At 43.1% G+C, this 19,228-nt stretch overlaps 1 protein-coding gene across 1 annotated transcript in view; it reads right to left on the bottom strand.

Moving 5' to 3' along the window:
- LOC141096002 (polycystin-1-like protein 2) overlaps positions 1-19,228 on the bottom strand; it is a 117,335-nt gene that overhangs the window by 39,056 nt on the left and 59,051 nt on the right. The window contains exons 6-20 of the mRNA XM_073582337.1: positions 13,305-13,382; positions 12,967-13,177; positions 12,284-12,442; positions 11,287-11,466; positions 10,896-11,006; positions 9,885-10,032; positions 8,433-8,659; positions 6,552-6,956; positions 6,203-6,283; positions 5,586-5,626; positions 4,921-5,044; positions 4,642-4,849; positions 4,248-4,365; positions 3,311-3,455; positions 1,949-2,149 (exon numbers count right to left, since the gene is read on the bottom strand). Of these exons, the coding sequence (XP_073438438.1) occupies positions 1,949-2,149; positions 3,311-3,455; positions 4,248-4,365; positions 4,642-4,849; positions 4,921-5,044; positions 5,586-5,626; positions 6,203-6,283; positions 6,552-6,956; positions 8,433-8,659; positions 9,885-10,032; positions 10,896-11,006; positions 11,287-11,466; positions 12,284-12,442; positions 12,967-13,108 (2,290 nt within the window). The 5' untranslated portion in view covers positions 13,109-13,177; positions 13,305-13,382. The remainder of the gene's footprint in view (positions 1-1,948; positions 2,150-3,310; positions 3,456-4,247; positions 4,366-4,641; positions 4,850-4,920; positions 5,045-5,585; positions 5,627-6,202; positions 6,284-6,551; positions 6,957-8,432; positions 8,660-9,884; positions 10,033-10,895; positions 11,007-11,286; positions 11,467-12,283; positions 12,443-12,966; positions 13,178-13,304; positions 13,383-19,228) is intronic.

Raw genomic sequence — 19,228 nt, 5'->3', positions numbered from 1 at the left:
AAATTTTGACTAAAGTACAAGTGACAGCGAGTGTCCCTCCATCAGCCTGTAATGGGGTGTCTGAGCACTGCAACCAACCCTTTACAACAGAGGTATCCTTAAAGGGGCTGTTTGTGCTAATTATATTGATGACCTATGTCAAGGATGGGTCATCAATATTGGATCGGTGGGGTCCGACACCTAGTACCCCACATAATCAACTGTTCTAAGCTCAGGCTGTGTAGGGATGTGAACAGTGAACAGAGCTCTCTCGAATAGGAGCTGATCTGCAGGACCCGGCAGCGGCTACTACACAGAGAATAGAGCTGTACTGGTTTACATCCGGATTGCCGCTAGGGCTGATAACAGCAGATCGGTGTGGCTCCTAGAACGAAAATCCAATATATTTCCCATAATAACTGCTTCTTTTTCCAATTGCCGCCCCTTCTCCAGACAAGTAACCGTTTATATGCCATAACAAATTAAGTGCTCAGTGCTACTTTAAAAGAAAATAGAGTCATCAGGACTAATTCATCTAGCTTTTAAGACTTAATCATAAGGACTGGATGGCAGCCGATGGTTTGCAGGATTGTGTTACCACTTACTGCCGTACGAGATGTAGAACGTGAAATGGAGCATGTTTCAGAATTTCCTTCCTTCTTAAGCCTAGAAAATGGAGCATTTTACACTGGGAAGTGAAAAATCAAATTCTAAATGGACGCCATCACAGCCGATGTCATTAATGAAATCCAGTGAGTGCGCCACTGCGAGAATGTCGTCTACGTAGCGGCCGTACCAACTCAAATTGGGTATGAAAGAATTATTATCATTGAAAACAAAAACCTCTTCCCACCATGTAACAAACAAACTGCTGAAGAAGAGGAGAAACATGATCCCATCAATCTGCAGCCAAAATTCCTGATTTATACGTTTTTCCATTGTGCCTTCCCCCCACGTAACGTATATTCCTATGCTTACGTGGTATGTGTCACAAATAATGAAAGTGTTTATTGTGTAAACTTTGCCTTATGGCATTTGAAACACTTTTTTGTTTTCTGTGATATGGCATTTGTTACCACCACATTGGAAACCATGTAGCGTTTTTTGGAATGTTTATATATAGATTGGGGGGAATAATATATCCCAAACATTGATCTCTTTTAGCTACTACTCTATACCCGTTACATAAAGTAAATCTGTCAGCAGGTGTTTGCTATGTAATCTGAAAACAGCACTATGTAGGGGCTGAGACCTTGATTCCAGTGACGTATTACTTACTGGGCTGCTTGATACAGTTTTGATAAAAATTAAGTCTTTTCTCTACTGCAGATCAAGCAGTTCTGTAATGCTGAGCCCTGTATAACCCCACCCACACCACTCATTGGCAGCTTTCTGTGTCAACTGTATATTGAAAGGAATCTGCCAATCAGTGGTGGGGGCGGGGTATATTGAGACCAGTTGACTAAGAGGCACAAGACACCTAGTCCTGCAGTGGTAATCTCTTGCTGATAAAACACTGATTGCATTGAAACAGCAACACACAGCTCAGTAAGTGACACATCACTGGAATCAGGATCTCTGCCCCTATGTCGTGCTGCTCTCAGATTACATAGCAAAAGCTTTCCTTTTAATATCTCATATTAAACATAACTTAATTTATGGACATCTATGGTTTAATTTCTTTGCATGTGTGGATGTGATGAGCTATTACTGAAGATGTGCTGGATCTCATTAACTGCATCAGCTGTAAAGACACTAATTTAAAATTTAATTTTCCACTTGGCACTAAAATGGACCATTTTCCGAACATTAAGTTGGAAGAAAATTTTGATATCTGCTTCATTTGAAGTTCTACATATCATACTTGCCGCCCCCCAGAGGAAGTCCGAGATACTGTGAATGGTTGAAACTGCTTCATGACAAATACTCTCATCTTGGACTAGTCTGAGCTTCATGCCGCCATACTCACTGGGCTTAGGGTAGAAGCAGTAAGTGAGAGAGATCCGCTGATCTTGATTGCAAGAGTCGGTAAGGGAACATGAGAAGCAGGAGATCCGGAAGCTAGTCAGTACAGACCCCTCGCTTGGATATATGGTGCAGTTTGGGACTTCTGGATGCGGCAGGGTGCTAACCACAATCACATCCTCTCCATATTCATGGGAAGTCTTAGCTGGAATAAAAAAAATGGATGCAGTAAGCAATAAGAATGCAATATAATATACTATGTCAACCAGTGGCGTAACGTGGGATGGGGAGGCCACAAAGTCAGTTGCTCTGGGTGAAAAATTCTTAGCGGGTGGAAAAATTCAGATAGAAAACAATGAAATTAGGAAGATGTCGCTAGTGGTGAAGAGGTGAAGGGGGCTGGCTTAGCTATAGAAAGAAGCAGAGAGCCCCCTTCACGCTGCTATGCCAAAATGGGGGTGTTGTTGTCATGATCCATGCTGGATCATGACAGATAAAATTCACTAGTAGCCTTTTTTTTTTCTTTCTTGCACTATGGTGGTTTCAGTCCTAGTTTTGCCCTCGGTGGCCGATAGGATCATTGCACTCTGGTTTCTTTAGTTTAGTGCATGTGATTATAAAGCAGGTGTGATTGCGCTGGCTCTGCTATAAATTAGTGTCAGGTGTTGCAATCACTGTTGGTGATAGCGTCATTTTGGGATTCCAACCACGGTGAAGGGAGCAGCTGGCTGAGGTGTGAAGCCACTGCAGAAACCTGGTGAAGTTAGCAGCTGGCTTGAAGGTTGGAGCCACTGTTGAAACTGGTGTTGAACTCTGGCTGCCCGGTGTCCGCAGCAGGGTGAGATGGTGAAGGTGGCAGCTGGCTCTGAGGTGTCAAGCCACTGCGAAAAGTTAATCCGGTGATGCATTCTGCTGCCTGGTGCTGCAGCAGAGCAAGATAAGTCTTTTTGTGTTTCCCCTGTTCGTATTTTTCCCTGGTGTGTATTAGTACAGCGGTGGGGCCAGTGCCTGCACCACCCAGCTCCCTAGCAAGGGATAAGTGTAGGGTGTGCTAGGGTGACAGGTATCCTGAACGGCGCCCGGTGCGGAACCGGCCTAGGGATCGTTAGGAGTGGAGGGACACTGACTCAGGGGAGTGCAGGACGTCTCCATGTCCCCGTTCCCTATCGCAGTGCCCACCGTAGTAACTGTTGCCCCTTTCCCCGTGTCTTGCTGTTTCAGTTACTCGTGCCGTGTCTTGTCGTTTTAGTTACCAGCCTACGGGTTGTGTCACACAGGACAGGTCCACGTGACATTTGTCCTTTTAAAAAAAAAAAAAGCTTGAAAAGCCTTTTAATAAAAGATAAAAGAAGTAACTGTCACTCACCGATCAGCTTTATTCTGACCGCACCTTCAGTGTGGTCCATTAGCAATGTGCCATTCAGCACGAGAGTGGAGGAGTCACTTTGTAACAGGGTAAGAGAACTGGCTCTGAAATCACGTAGGTGGCAAACAGCGGGAAGAGACACGGGCTGGAAACAAGCGCAAAGTCAAGAAATGATATGACGGAAAAGGGGTTAATGCACTGAGACCCTTTTCCTTATGCCAACTCATATCGTTCCCCTTCAACACCTCGACTTCTTATACACTTAGGTATTCCGTTAAATTATATACCAAGTATTTTATCAGCAAGATATTATCACTGCAAGACTAGGTATCACGTGCCAGCTAGTCTGGCTGATCTGTATAACCCCGCCCCCAGCACTGACTGGCAGCTTACTGTAGTTTCAATACAATTAGTGTTTCATCAGCAGGAGTTTATCAGTGGAGGACTAGGTTTCTAGTACCAGCTAGTCAGGATGATCTGTATAACACCACCTCCAGCAATGATTGACAGCTTACTGTAGTTTCAATACAATCAGTGTTTCATCAGCAGGAGTTTATCAGTGGAGGACTAGGTGTCTCGTGCCAGCTAGTCGGGCTGATCTGTATAACTCCCGCCCCTTTTTATAGCCTTTACAAAGAGGGCGGTGCTTACAGGATCCTCTGGGGCGTGTCTTTTGAGTTATTCTGTGAGTCATGCCCCCAAGGAATTGAAATTAGCACTGAATAAAATGGCCAATATCTGTGAAGCCATATGGCAGATTTAATAAAAAACAAAAAGGAATACTCAGGGAAGCGGCGAAAAAAAAAAAGACCAAAACCTGCCCACTTTTGATCTGGTGATAGGTCCTCTTTAAATGATTACGGCTAGTTATAGACTATAATCTACCTCTGTAAGCCAGCCTTTACACATAGTATCTTGTGTGTTGTGCGACACTAACCTTCTTTATAAGGCTCATATCACTGTACCAGCTGTATGTGACACCATCACAGTTATCACAGGTAGCACTGAGCACCACCGGCTCAGAAATGTTAACGTTTTTGCAGTTGGTTTCACATCTAAAACAAATAAATAAATTGGTGATTTATTTTCAAAGAGAACAAAGGATCGGGCATATCGAAATTAGACATGCCCAACCTTTCCTTTTTTCCAATATCTGCCATAGCGGAAAAGTCAAGACACCTCTATACACATCAGATGGTTGTTTAATTGGCAATTTTGGACAAGGCCGCCTTTAGGACTTTACACATCATACTGATCTGATATAAGAAGTATTTATCCTCCTCTTAAAAAAAAAAAAATATTATGAAATAGATGCACGTCGTCAGCTATACCTGATTTTGGGTCGGAGCTGAATCTTGGAGGTGACGTAGAAACATTGCTCGTCTTCCACGGGGTTCTCATCACTGTACACCACCATAGCCCGGATAGTGAATGCACTGCTGGGCGGTGGGAGGCAGCTCGCAGGGACCACCGTCTTATACCAGCTTGTGTTAATGAGTTTTTGCTTCACACATTCGAACCACCCAGACCAGCAGGACCCTGAAAGAAAGCACAGTAGTTATTATAAGAATTAATTACAATATCATTGACAATTGAGAAAATTCCCTTACCACACGTCCATGTGATATTAGCTGTATTATTCCCAGGCCACTGCAGGGTAACACTGGAAAAAGGGCCAATATGTCTGCGAGGTTCTATATACATCTGCTTCGTTTTTCTCTCCATTTTGATCTCCTGTTATATAAGGTTAAACAAATGGGTTTGTTTTTGTATTTGGCGATTTGACACTTTCAATGATACAATTTGCAGAACAATCGGTCCACATAATGGGCGGATATCGTCGCACCGAACTCCAAGTAATCAGCGACCCTTAGGTCCCATCTTCTCCATTCTGTCAGTCTGTGAAAATCGAACTGCAATCAGATGCCATCCGAGTGCAGTCCGATGATTCTTTTTACACATTCATTGACTTCCATGGCCGAGTGCGATCCGAATATCGGATGCAAATCTTGCAGGCTGCAGTCAAAAAAATCGGACATGTGCGCAGCCCCATAGAATAACAATCGTCCGAGTGCGATCCGAGGTTTTGTCGCATCGCACTCGGACTGAAAATGTGGTCGTCTGCGCCTGCCCTAACACTGATATGAAAATCGGGTAGAAACCCTTATGAAACTTGGATCATTTTTTTTTTTGCGTTCGAGAAAAATCACTGATGTCTGAATGAGGCTTTAAGCAAATGAAGTCTCTATCTAAAATAAATCTGACAAATACTCACCTTTCCCTGTTCATCTCGTCTTCCATGTTTTTCTTCTTCCTCTATTTAAAAAGAATACACGAAAAGAAAAGTGAATTCCAATTGTTCTGCCACCAAGATCGAAAACAGGACATAAAACATATAAATGTGGTAGATAACAGTAGTTTGTCTAATACCACATTATAAAAACCATGTAGTTTTTGCATTTTAAAGGTAGAAACTATTTTTAACTAAAATGCATGTATTTCAGGCTAAAAATCTTTTTTGTAATTGGCTTTTATTAAAAAATTTTGCATCGTTTGGCTTTCACAGGCTCTTTGCTTCCCGGCGCAATCAATTTTGATGTGGTCTGTGGTCATAGATCAACTAAGAGGTCAGAAAAGAGTTACAAACTATCCTATCAAACCATCAAAGCGTGCTCACTGATGGATTCTCACTTAACTCATTCTGCAGTCAGCAAAAAAACTGTAATTCACAGGTTATAGAAGGCATGTGATGATTCATTTTTATTTAGATCCAATTGCAAAAATAATTTTTACCCTAAAATACATGCATTTAAGTATATAAAAATTGTCTATAGAGCTCTCCCAACGTCAATGTGAGACATTTCACCCTCCATATGGCATAGGCTTCATTACCTTTCTCAATGGTAATATTTCCGATGTTTGAGGTGACATTCGATACTGCGTTCCTAGCGATAACTGTGACCATATAAACTCCTGTAATGAGCAAAATAAAATTTATCACGTACAGATCTAACATGAGATGATAAATGAGCGAAGAGCGGGATAATCCACAGTGATCGGAGCAGAAACGGTGCTGCGGGATCAAAATGGTAACTGGAAGCACCGAGATAGTTACAATACTACATTCGATAAGGACAATGCCTTTTGGCTGAGGATTTCAGCAGGTTTTATATAACTCCTTGTCCTGAACATATGATATAAAATGATTATTTCAATATAAACATATATCGGCCTATCGCACCTGCGCTGCCTATGGTGATGTTGTAGACATGTGGCCGGGTGGTCAGACATTGCCTGGAGTGCGTTATTGCTTCCCCCGATCCGGCGATCTCAATCGTTATGTCCGCCGGTACGCCATGAGCGATGGTCACGTTTATCTGCAATTCCTGTCCTGCTTCCAGAGTGTTGGCGGAAAGGCGAGCTTGTAGTCCGGATACGGCCTCAATAAGACGAATGGTCACGCTAGCGGTTAGCCGTGCTGAGGGTTTGTGGTTAGAGGCGATGATCTGCAGATGGTGGACGCCGGGACCTATGAGCTTCTGAGAGTCAACGTCCAGAGACATATTATGAGGATGATCTCCAAATTTCACCCTCGATTCCGTTAAAGTCACATTATCGTGTACGATGGAGAGGTTAGTGTCACTGCCTAGATCAAAGAATACAGGATTAGTCCTTTTTCATCTTATTAATATGTCATAACTAAGTAATCCTCATAGTAAATGAGCAGCTACGAGACCCCACAATTACCATCTACCTCCTACAGACACAAGGTTGGGTGAAGAGGCTCCATAACTCTCCAAGCTTACTCTCCTTTCCCCAACCAGAACACGTGTGCTCAGCAGAACCAAGAGTGAATATGTTATTTAGTGGGGTCATGAGGACTAAATGTCGGCCAAGACTTATCTAGGAGTGCTCATGCACAGGTCCGTCCACCATGGTCCGAGCACGGCTGTGGGTCTCCTAACTTGAGCATGACAGTCTCATAGAATTATACGAAGCTGTCACGCTCAGGTCAGGTTGTCCCGCGGCCAGTCTCGGACCATATTGGACGTCTGTCTGCATGAGCTCTAACATTCAGGATGTGCGGGGAAATTGTCTGGATGACAAAGTCATCACATATTTTTGCCCTTTTAATTATTTATTTCATTTTTAAACTTTGGTATTGATATATGTCAAAGTGTTTCTCGTCTCTTCTAGCTCCAATGGTGGCCCCTTGCTGTAATATCATCTGCCTGGGTAATTTAAACCAAGCTCATGTTGTTTGTGGATGTCTGAGTATTCAGCTAGTTGGCAGCTTTGCTACATCAACCACTGATGCTGCAACTCTGCTATCATTGTTCAAACACTGCTACATCAGCAAACGCTGCTACCCCTGTCCTGGCATCGATGTCCCAGCTCTGCTACATCAGTTATCACTATTCTAACTTTGCTACACCAGTATGGCATCTTTTCTATATGGCCTATTCATTCTTTGTCACTGATGTCCCCCGACTCTACTGTTCTGCTGCATCAACACCATCTGTCCGTGTTGCTAAAGAACGGTATATTAGGACCAAGGGCTTCAAAGATCAACCTCACCAAGCAAGATGCATCCCAAAGTTAACAACATTTCAAGTAGTTGGGAACTCAGGTTTAGACTTAACAGTATCCTCAAGGAAAGTCATAGTAACATTGGTGCCATTAGAGGTTCCTGGTTTCAGAAAAAATGTTAATAAAAATAAAAAATGCCTTTCTCACTCTCCCCAGGTCTAGCATTGAGTCTTCTACCACGGCTCCCGGTGTCTGCTACTGTTAGCTCTGATGTTATATTTCTGCAGCCAATCACTGAGCTCAGTGACTCGGCATGAGTTGGCGGCACAAGACCCTGAGGTCACTGAATGGCTGCAGAGATGTCAGCGTTATGTCAGCACTGCAGGCAATAATAGACATTGGGAGCAGTGATGGAGACTCATGGATGACCTGGGGAACGGGGGGTTTCAAGAAGCCCCTATAAATGTACTAGGAGTAGGGTTGGATAGTGGGGAATTATTCTTCTAATCCGCCAATGGAGCATGACATTGTTGGGTTTAATGGAAAAACCTCTGTATGCCTCCATATGTTTATGGAAAGTCGAGTCTTGTACCTTTGTTCATTTCCACCTGAATCCACAATGTTTCACCATATACAGATCTACAGGCTTCATCTGGGGGTTCATGATGGCTAAAGCAGCCAGTAACACTGAGGGTGCAGGTGCTTTGCTCCACTATGATGTTTCGCTGCGCCGTCACATGCCATTCGCTCGTTGAACACTCCACAAACACAGTAAAGTCTCCAGGAGACGCGTAGCTGTGAATTATACTGCTTGACACACTGAAAGATAAAATGGGAGCCACATTCAAAGTCCGCGCGATTGTGTCTGGACGTGGCTATAATGACTATGTGATGGGCCATGATGGTGACGTAGTAGTCTCTTAGGCTATGTGCAGACGTAGATTTTCGTCCTGCGGATTTTTCCGCGCAGATTTTAAGAAATCCGCAGGTCAAATGACCTGCATTTTTCCTGCGGATTTCTTCCTTTTTTATAGCGGTTTTCCAGCGGTTTTTGTGCGGTTTTCCCCCTGCGGATTTGGAGAATGGAGCAGGTGGAAAACCGCACAAAAGAAGTGACATGCTGCTTTTTTTGGACCGCGCGGAAAAAAACGCAGCGTCTGCACAGCGGTTTCTTTTTTCATTGCTTTACATTGTACTGTAAATCACAGTGCGGATCTGCAGTGTTTCTGCGCGGAAAAATCCGCTGCGGATCCGCAGGAAATCTGCATCGTGTGCACATAGCCTTAGGGTGTGTGCACACGTTGCGGATTCGTCTGAGGATCCGCAGTGGATTTGGCCCTGTGGATCCGCAGCAGTTTTCCATGCGGTGTACAGTACCATGTAAACCTATGGAAATCCAAAACCCCTGTGCACATGCTGCGGAAAATTCCGCGCGGAAACGCAGCGGTTTATTTTCTGCAGTGTCAATTCTTTGTGCGGATTCCACAGCGTTTTTACACCTATTCCATTCTAGGAATCCGCAGGTGTAAAAACGCAGGCGAAATCCGCACAAAAACTGCAGAAAATCTGCAGTAAATCCGCAGGTCATTTTACCTGTGGATTCTGCAGATTCCGCGCAGAAAAATCCGCACAGGAATCCGCAACGTGTGCACATACCCTTATTCTTGAGAAGTCCAAGAGGATTGGACCTAAAGAACTTCACCTTTATCATACATTTATATTAATATTATGGGTACGAGATACATAATAATGAAGCAATGTATAGTTATAACGCTACAGATAAGTGATGCAATAGAACTAATGAGTGCAGACATGATAATCTTCATATGAACTAAACACTGATAACGCTGCTGTAAAAGGGGCTAAGGTTAATTATGTAGCCACCTATGGTTCAGAAGCCTTGGTCATATGATAATCGCATATTTCTTGCATTCGGATCCAAGGACAAAAAAAAGAAAAAAATAAAGAAAGAAAATCACGGTTCACACGCGACAGCAGGCAAGTAATATTGGCTCCTGAGGCTGCATGGTAGGGTATGACTTACTTCTCCGGCTGGTAGGGATCAATATTGTGTCCGTCCCCAGTGCTCACGATGCAGGACAGATTCCCGGTGTATTCAGGCAGAAGCCATTGTATAGTAATAGTTACGTTTTCCAAAACGAAGGATTTATCTACTAAATCGAGCTTCAAACCTGTATATAAAGATGTCAGATTAATAAAGGAATTCATTCTGTCTCACGAAGAACTCTTGCAGTATTTTTCCTTTATTTTTTACATGATGTAGAATTCCTTCAAAAACCTGAATTTGAGGATAAGAGGCTGTCAGAGAGGCATCCTTAATATTTCTGAAACAATGGGGGAGATTTATTATTACCATATTAATTATAGACATCTTAAAGGGGCTGTCCACTAATTGGACAACCTCTTCTCAACCACCAAAATAACAGCTTGTACTCACCTCCGTTGGCACTGGCTCTCCTGGGGCTCGCGTGACATTATGTCATGCAAGTCCTGCTGACAATCAGTGGCCGCTTCACTCTATCTTTGTTCAGATCTAACTGACATCCATTCATTTTCCTTTAAGGAGTTGTCTCACCTGCTTAGGGCTCACCTCTTCCTTGCCTCACAGCATTCTGCATGCCAGGGGGCAGTGCGCTGCAGGTCGATTGACAGGTAAGACCAGGGGCAACTGTGCTCTCTCCAAAGCCAATATATGAGGCAGTTTCAGTAGCTCTGAAGCTGGCTGGGATCAGGAGATAACAGTGGGCTCCAGCAACCTGGGCAGCTTCAGTGCAACTCTTACAAGCTCTGCTGGAAAGAGCTTGCAAGTACTGCACATGTTTGCAACAGTGCTTGTGTAAAACCTTAAAGGCTTATTCTCATTATATTAAATGGGTAAAATATCAAAACACTTGTACAAATAATCAACTTTTCATTTTCTTGATATTAAAATATCCTTCTAGACTGCAGCGGTGGCAGATTTTTATTACTTTTTGGTCCCTGATTCTTGGAAACAGCATTGAAACTCATTTTATAACCTGAGCATGGGACTTACCTTCCATGCAGCTATACCAGACAGACAGGTAACTACCAGACCCAGGACAGGGATCTCCGAGCTGTGCAGCATCCGAGGTGATCTGACAAGCCTGCAGCCCATGGCACTGACCTAATGGAGAACAACATTATCTATTAGTAGTGAGTGATCTCTCAAAATCAGGAAATATTTGAGGTCCCAACATAGCGGATATCCAATTATTGTCAGAGGACCCTTGTGCAAAGTGAACAACCCTTCTTCCTTGTCCAAGTACGGACCATGATGACCAAACTGGCAGAGGGTCTAATGACCTGAACTCAACAAGCTGTTGAGTTCGGGTCAGGAGAACTGAGACCGATCCCTACATCGCGGTCTGTACTTGGACACTGTGAATCAATATATCAAGTCTTACCTGCAACTTGTTCTTTAACACTCTTCCAGCCGCAGCCACTTGTTGGAAGTGACTTACTCCCCTGGGTACAAAAATGGGGGCTCTTACGTCCAAAGAAGCTATCGGTAATCTGCACCACTTCTCCTGACCCGCACTGTAATGTGGCATTCTGCTGGTCACAAGCAGTGGTGTGACCAGACTCTAAAATGACAAGAAGGTGCAAAAACGTCAGGTTTTATTGACTTCAAAGGGTTATTACCAAAAGGTTAAGGCAGAAAAAAAAATCAATGATCACTCAAGGTCATACAAACTGACCTTTGTAGAGTTCCATCTTGAGTAGAGTCTGCATGCTTGACCTCCTCTCCATTCATTGCCTATGGGACTGCAGTGGTTAATATTTTGGGAATAACCCCTTAATATCAGTGATCTCTCCTTCAGAGGGGCCATCAATATCAGATTGTTGGTGATGTGACTTCTGGAATTCCTAATGATCAGCTGATAAAAACGGCCATGGCGTAACAAAATTGGCACAGCTCTATACGATGTGTCGTTGGCATGAATGGTACTGGAAGTTCTCACCCATATGAATGAATGGGGGAGAGTTCACAAAAAAAGCATCTTGAACGAATGGCCCGAGGCAGGTCCCTAGTGGCTTCTCCCTGCTCCCCCGACTGAAGGTCTCTAACTAGACACACGCATAAAGGAAGACCTGTCAGTCTGGCGGCGAGCGAAGAGGAGAAGTGCTGATGGGGATATGCCTCCGACTGGTCATCCAAGGTGCATGGACCTTTGGTTTTTCAAAGCTTGTTTTCTCCAAAAGACTGCAGCAATAACTCAGCCAGTGTCTCATTAATATTGCCTATGGTTTGGGCAGCATGAATCTACCCTTTAGGGCAACCATTATGCTAAATTTCAGACAGTTTTGGCTTGGCGTTGGGGGAGCAAATGGAACCCCAGCCTTGGGCATCATAAGAGCTTGTCCAATCCCAGATCCAATATATTGTGGCAAATCACTTACCAAATTCACAAATGAAATGTAACTCCTGACTGCAGTTATCTGTTGTCCCCCATTGGTAGTCAGACTCTTTCTTTAGGTAGCCACATCTCCCAGTTGAGGCGCCTTCTCCAGTCCAATGACTATAGGTCACATTAGATGTATCCAACCAGGTCAACGATTCTGTGCAGGATAAAGGCTTCATCATATACTGACATCCTACATAAGTAAAACTTCTCCAAATTTTTGCCCCCTTTCAGCGTGATAAAGTATTTACTATGGATACAAAAGATTAGACTCTACCATGACCATAGGTAGTATAAAGTGGTACTCCAGTTACCAAATGTTGGGGTAACGTCCCACATTATAGCACCACAAGTTCCTCTACAAGCCATGCCTTTTTGTCGAATGAGGCACAAACACTAAAACACTGCTTGTCCAGGACTAACATTTTGATGACCCATCTATAAGGATAGGTCATCAATTTCAGATTAGTGAGGGTCCCAGGTGTCAGACCAGGAGATAAGGTACAGTACCCAAGAAATAATGTATGGAGCCGCGCTGTACCGGGAGCATCTGATCCAAGAATTAGTAAGGTAGTAAGGTAAGTGCACTTTTTGCATCCACATCCAACTACAAAACTCAGTAATCTTCTATGGTAATATGCTGTAACCGATACAATAATGAATAATATGCAACTCGTTTACCTTCTGGGTTGACTGGCTCTTGGGAGTAACGAACAAGACCGATCCACCAATCGACTTCCTTTGACAGATATCCATTCAAGAAATTCTGTGTCTCCTGATTATGGATGAAAACCAGATGGCCTCCTCCTCTCTCGCACCACATCTGTGCACTGTAAAAAGTGCGTTCAAAGCGGACAAATTCATAGCACGATGTGTTATAGGGCACCTGGTACTTGGAGCAAGGTGAGGAATCAGCACAGACAGAAATAAAACAGAAAAGAACGAGGAATAAGAGACTCGTCCTACACAGAAGACCCAACATGGTGCTGTCCACGTTCAGAGCTCCTATAGAATCATACCTTCAATAACTCCTGCTGTTCCCTAACTGACCACGAGTGACGTCACTCCACCAATGACCGATTTCTGTTCCATTGTGCCTTCATCAGGTCATAAAAAGAAGAATTAATTATAGCTGGCATTATCTTGTGATACACACAGTACCAGACATCTCTAAAAACAGCACAATTGTAAAAGGTCTCTAATTACTATACAACATTGTTTGGTTGGGAGAAGAAAAGACTCTAATCCTCCTCTCCCACAGGTGGGGATTGGAGATAATCCTGACACATTTTCTTATGTTTGTCCTTCATGTCAAGGTGGAAACAAAGCAATGTACTTCTATCAAACAAACAGAACTACAGAAGGGAACAATGGAAGCATGCATGCTCTACTACGGTTCTATACAGTGGCATGTAAAAGTTTGGGCATCCCTGGTGAAAATTACTGTTATTGTGAGCAGTTAAGCAAGTTGAAAATGAAATGATCTATAAAAGGCCTAACGTTAAATATGACACATTTCCTTTGTATTTTAGGCTATATATATTTTCATCGTTTACATGTTAAAAATTACAAAAAGGAAAATGGGTTGATGCAAAAGTTTGGGCACCCTGCATGGTTAGTACCTAGTAGCACCCCCTGTTGTGAGTTCATTTTCCCCTTCGTCACTGAGGTCTGGTGAACTCCCTATTCTGGTGAGGGAAGGTAGTGAGCCTGATTATCAGGCACCTGAGCCTAATGATGATGACAGGCTGAGTGGAGTCACTGACTGGATATAAGGCTGCCGACGCCCTTCTGCCCTGCGGGTGATTTCTCTGTGGACTTCTAGGACACCAGTCTGATTCCTGTTCCTCTAAAGCTAAGTTTTCTGCTTTGCCTTTTTGCATTTGTGTTTTGTTTTTTGCCTTGCTTTTTTGGATTCTGCCATTCCCTGCTGGGGTGAGCTGAATCTCCTTTTGCCTGTTGCTCTGTCTTCAGAATATTCCTGAGTACTGACATAGTCTTTTTGAAGCCTAGCGTCTTCAGGGCCTTTTTCTCTGTCAGTCTGTTGGCTCTTATTTTCATAGGGTTTTTCACGGATTGCAGACAGCAGCCTTCCTGTCCTTTCCTATCTAGTTAGCTTGGGCCCCGTCTTTGCTCAGTCTATCTTTCTGTCTGTGTTGTGTTCTTTCTTCTTGCTTCACCGTCATTATATGTGGGGGGCTGCCTTTTGCTTTGGGGTCTGCTCTGGGGCAGTTTAGATTTCCCTGTCTTTAGGCTATCTGGTCCTCCGGCTGTGATCGAGGGTCTGGGGCATCGTGGTAGCCCCCCACGGCTACTGCTGATTGTGTTGATAGGTTCAGGGGTCTGCAATCCGATAGCTGCCAACCTCTCTGGTTTTCTGGACTTAGCTTGCATTTCTGTTTTTGCCTCCTGCGGTGACTCAATCATAACAACCCCCTTTTGCAAGTATCACAGCTTGTAAATGCTTTTTGTAGCCAGACAAGAGTCTTTGAATTCTTGTTTGAGGGATTTTCACCCATTCTTCCTTGGAAAATTCTTCCAGTTCTGTGAGATTCCTGGGTCGTCTTCTATCCTCTGCTATTTTGAGGTCTAGCCACAGATTTTCAGTGATGTTCAGATCAGGGGACTGTGAGGGCCATTGTAAAACCTTCATCTCGTGCCTTTTGAGGTCATCTATTATGGATTTTGACGTGTGTTTAGGATCATTATCCATTTGCCATTTTCTTCAATATCTGCTTTTTTCCAGATGTTGTTATGTTTGCATCAAGAATTTGTTGAAATGTCATTGAATCCATTCTTCCCTCTACCCGTGAAATGTTCCCCATGCCATTGGCTACAACACAACCCCAAAGCTTGATTGATCCACCCCCATGCTAAATGGTTGGAGAGATGCTCTTTTTCTGAAATTCTGTGCCCTTTTTTCTCCACACATACCTCTGATCAATGAGGCAAAAGAGTTCTATTTTAAACTCATCGGTCCACAGGACGTGTTTCCAAAATACATCAGGCTTGTTTAGATGTTCTTTTGCATACTTCTGACACTGAAAATTATGGTGAGAATGCAGGAGAGGTTTTCTGCTAATGACTCTTCCATGAAGGACATACTTGTGCAGGTGTCTCTGAACAGTAGAACAATGTACCACAACTCCAGAGCCTGCTAAATCTTTCTAAAGGTCTTTTGCAGTCAAGCAGGGGTTCTGGTTTGCCTCTAGAATTCATACAAGCAATTGTCAGTGAAATTTTGCTTGGACTTCCAGACCATATCCTGTTCCTGGTACCTGTCATTTCTTTATTACATTTCTAACTGAGGAAAGGGCAACTCGAAAATGCTTTGTTATCTTATAGCCTTCTCCTGCTTTGTGGGCCTCCACCACTTTCATTTTCAGAGTGCTAGTCAGCTACTTAGAATAACCCATGGCTGCTGTTTTTTGGCACAAGGTTAGAGGAGGCTAGGTTTTTATAAAGCTTCGAGATTTACATCACCTGACCTTTCCTAATGATAGTGCACAAGCCATAACCCTAACAGGCTAATTAAGGACTGAAACCTTGGTCAAAGTTATATGGGCTAACCAATTGTAAGGGTGCCCAATCTTTTGGATTGGCCCATTTTCTTGTATGTCATTTTTAAAATGTAAAAGAAGAAAATATATATTTTGAATAAAATACAAAGGAAATGTGTCATATTTAACTTTAGCCCTTTTAGAGGTCATTTCATCTTCAACTTGCTTAACTGTTCACAATAACAGTAATTTTGACAGGGGTGCGCAAACCTTTACATGCCACAGTACATGTATTTTTGTCACGAGTTGGTCATGTCCTCCTGGGAGATCTGTGGTTAGAAGATCACTTCGTATTGTGGATCACATATCTTCAATTTAGCCTGTGTGCTCTTGTTTCATATTAAATGGATTTTGTTTCCTTTGGAGCTGAAGAGGTTAGCAACCCTTTCTAAGCTGGTTAGAAACAGCTTTTCCTGACCTGGTCATTTCCTCTCGCTATGAAACTTGGCCCGACCTTCTTTTTCTAGTCAGTGAAAGTTTTACTTCCTAGCTCCATGGATTCAGTGTATTGAGTTGGAGAGCGTTGCATACTGTTTTTGGGTGTATGCTTTCCTCATGATCCTATTCCCATTTGGTTTGTACATTCTTACCCTTCCTCATATACCTGTCTATATTTGGTGAGTGTTTTGTATGTTAGTTGCTTTTTGTTATCCCTCCACCTGGGGGAGGGGATAGCTTAGGGAATAACAGGAGAACAGCAAGATTGTTGGCCCAAGCCTCCTCACCTTTAGAGGTACCTTTGGAAGCAGGGATAGTTAGGGCTCCAGTCCTAGGGACGGTTCAGGACCCCTTTCCTGAATCACATACAGTCACAGTGTGGCAATTCTATTGTGATTTTATTTGACATACCAACACAAAGTAGCAAGTGTAAAGGAACTGATACATGGATTTCTAAATATTTTAAAAATATCAATCTAAAAATTGTGATGTGTATTTGTATTCAGCCCCTGAGTGAATACTTTATAGGACCACCTGCATGCTGCAATTACTGCGTAAGTCTTTTGGTGTCTGTCTCTAACAACTTTGCACATCTAGAAGGTGAAATTTATGCGCATTCTTCTTGGTATACTGGCTCTCACTCTGTGAGATTGGATGGAGACGTCTGTGAACAGCAATTTTCCTGTCTTGCAACAGATTGTCAATGGGACTTAGCTCTGAATAGTGTCTGGACCATTCACACACATGAATATGCTTTGATCTAAAGCATCCATTGTAGCTCTGGCAGGATATTTTGGGTAGTTGTCTGGCTGGAAGGTGAACCTACAACACCGTCTCGATCACCCTGTATTTAACTCCATCCACCATCCCATCAGCTCTGACAGCTCCGTCAATGCTGAAGAAAAGCAGCCCCACGCCATGATGCTGATACCACCATGTCTGATGGTGTGCATGGTGTTTTCAGGGTGATTTGCAGAGTTAGTTTATGGCACACATAGCGTTTCGCATTTAGCCCAAAAAGTTCTACTTTGGTCTCATCTGACTTGAGCACCTTCTTCCACATGCCATGTATGGGACACAGCTAGGTCAGATGAGGATTCTACCTTTTAACTTCAAACAACTGTTATCCTTTTGGTGGAGCCCATACATTCATACTTTTTGCTATACCCAGTTCATCATTGGATTCCTTAGAGTGCTGATTTCTTCAGCTGCCCAGGTGGATAATGGTAGCCCTGAATAATGAAGACTGAGACTAACCCTTTACAAGCAGCTATGTCCTCCTCATAACTCTAGAAGCAGCTGTTTCTCTTTGATTTATGTGAACTCCATTATATACAGGGTTATCTTATTACATGACTAATAAATAAAAATCTCCAGTTTCACGTAAAGTTTAGGTTCATAGTTAAGAGTAAATTTTTCCTTGATTTGCATTTCACAGAATAATTTTGATGAATATATTAATAAAAATAGTTGAACTGATACAGCTACAATACCGAAGTCTGAGAACTGTCATAATTCAGTGAATTTTCTTAAGTCTGAGGTAAACCTGGAATACTTTGGATGGAGGGGTGGCAGCACAACCTCAGCTTGTTCTTTGATCATTTACTGCCCAATAAACCTGTATTATCACTTTCTACATTTTTCTTATAATTATGATTGTCCGTCTTATCTTAGAAGCTAATTTGTAATTGCTGCTATTTAGATGACATCTTAATTGGAACGTTGGATAAGACAAATGTGCTATAGGACTTAGACACATAGATAGCCTTACTTCTGCTGGATAAGACAAATGTGCTATAGGACTTAGACACATAGATAGCCTTACTTCTGCTGGATGATCACATGTGGAAAAATACTGCTGACAATGTCCTCAAGAACTTGAACTGTTCAATTGTCTAGCCATTTTTTCTAACAGTAAGGGTATGTGCACACGCTGCGGATTCTGCTGTGGATCCGCTGTGGATTTGGCCTCTGTGGATCCTCAGTAGTTCTGCAGACAGTGTACAGAACAATGTAAGTCTATGGGATTTACAATCCGCTGTGCACATGCTGCGGTTTTTCAACTGCGGAAAAGCTGCGGTTTGAATCCGCAGAAAGAATTGACATGTCAATTCTTTCTGTAGATTCCGCTGCGGTTGTCAAAACGCAGGGAAAAACCGTTGGCCAATCTGCCGGTAAAACTGCAGGTCATTTTAGCTGTGGTTTTACCTTCGGATCTGCAAATACAAATCCGCGGGTGAATCCGCAGCGTGTGCACATAGCCTTATGCTGTGTGCACACGCTGAGGATTAGGTGCGGATTCATCCGCGCGGATTTTGTAAAATCCGCAGGTGAAACCGCAGGTCAAAATACCTGCGGTTTTACCTGCGGATTGCTCTGCGGTTTTTCATCTCCTCAATGGAGGAGATGGCAAACCGCAGCGGAATCCGCAGAAAGAATTGACATGTCAATTCTTTCTGCGGATTGAAAACCGCAGATAATCAGCGCGTAAAATTCCGCACCGTCTGCATTGCGGTTTTTGATTCCCATAGGGAATCATGGTATTGTACACCGCAGCAAAAACTGCTGCGGGTCCGCAGCGGCCAAAACCGCTGCGGAACCGCAGCAAAATCCGCAGCGTGTGCACACAGCCTTAGGGTGGCAGTGGCACACAGAAAGCTGCATGAGCCAATCACTAGGCCTTACTGTGGGTGCACAGATATAAAGTGTAATATAATTAGGGTGCAAGGAGTGAATAGTGATCAAACCTTAGGATTCATTTATGAAATGTGACAGGCCTCTCTAAAAAGCTGCGTTTTTGGGGAACATTTAATACTATGGATTTTGTTACTAGGGTAGTGCATCCCAGAAAACTTGTGCAGCACAAAAAAGTCCTATAAAAAGGAGTGTGAGGTTCAGATGAGAGAGGTTAATCTTAGATCAATCACAGAAGATAGAGCCCAGGT

The sequence above is a fragment of the Dendrobates tinctorius genome, unplaced genomic scaffold (genome assembly GCF_039654945.1).
Source record: "Dendrobates tinctorius isolate UK_male_01 unplaced genomic scaffold, ASM3965494v1 ptg000009l, whole genome shotgun sequence".
NCBI lineage: Eukaryota > Metazoa > Chordata > Amphibia > Anura > Dendrobatidae > Dendrobates > Dendrobates tinctorius.
Note: the sequence above shows the minus strand (reverse complement) of the source record. Positions and strands in the feature narration are given on the sequence as shown.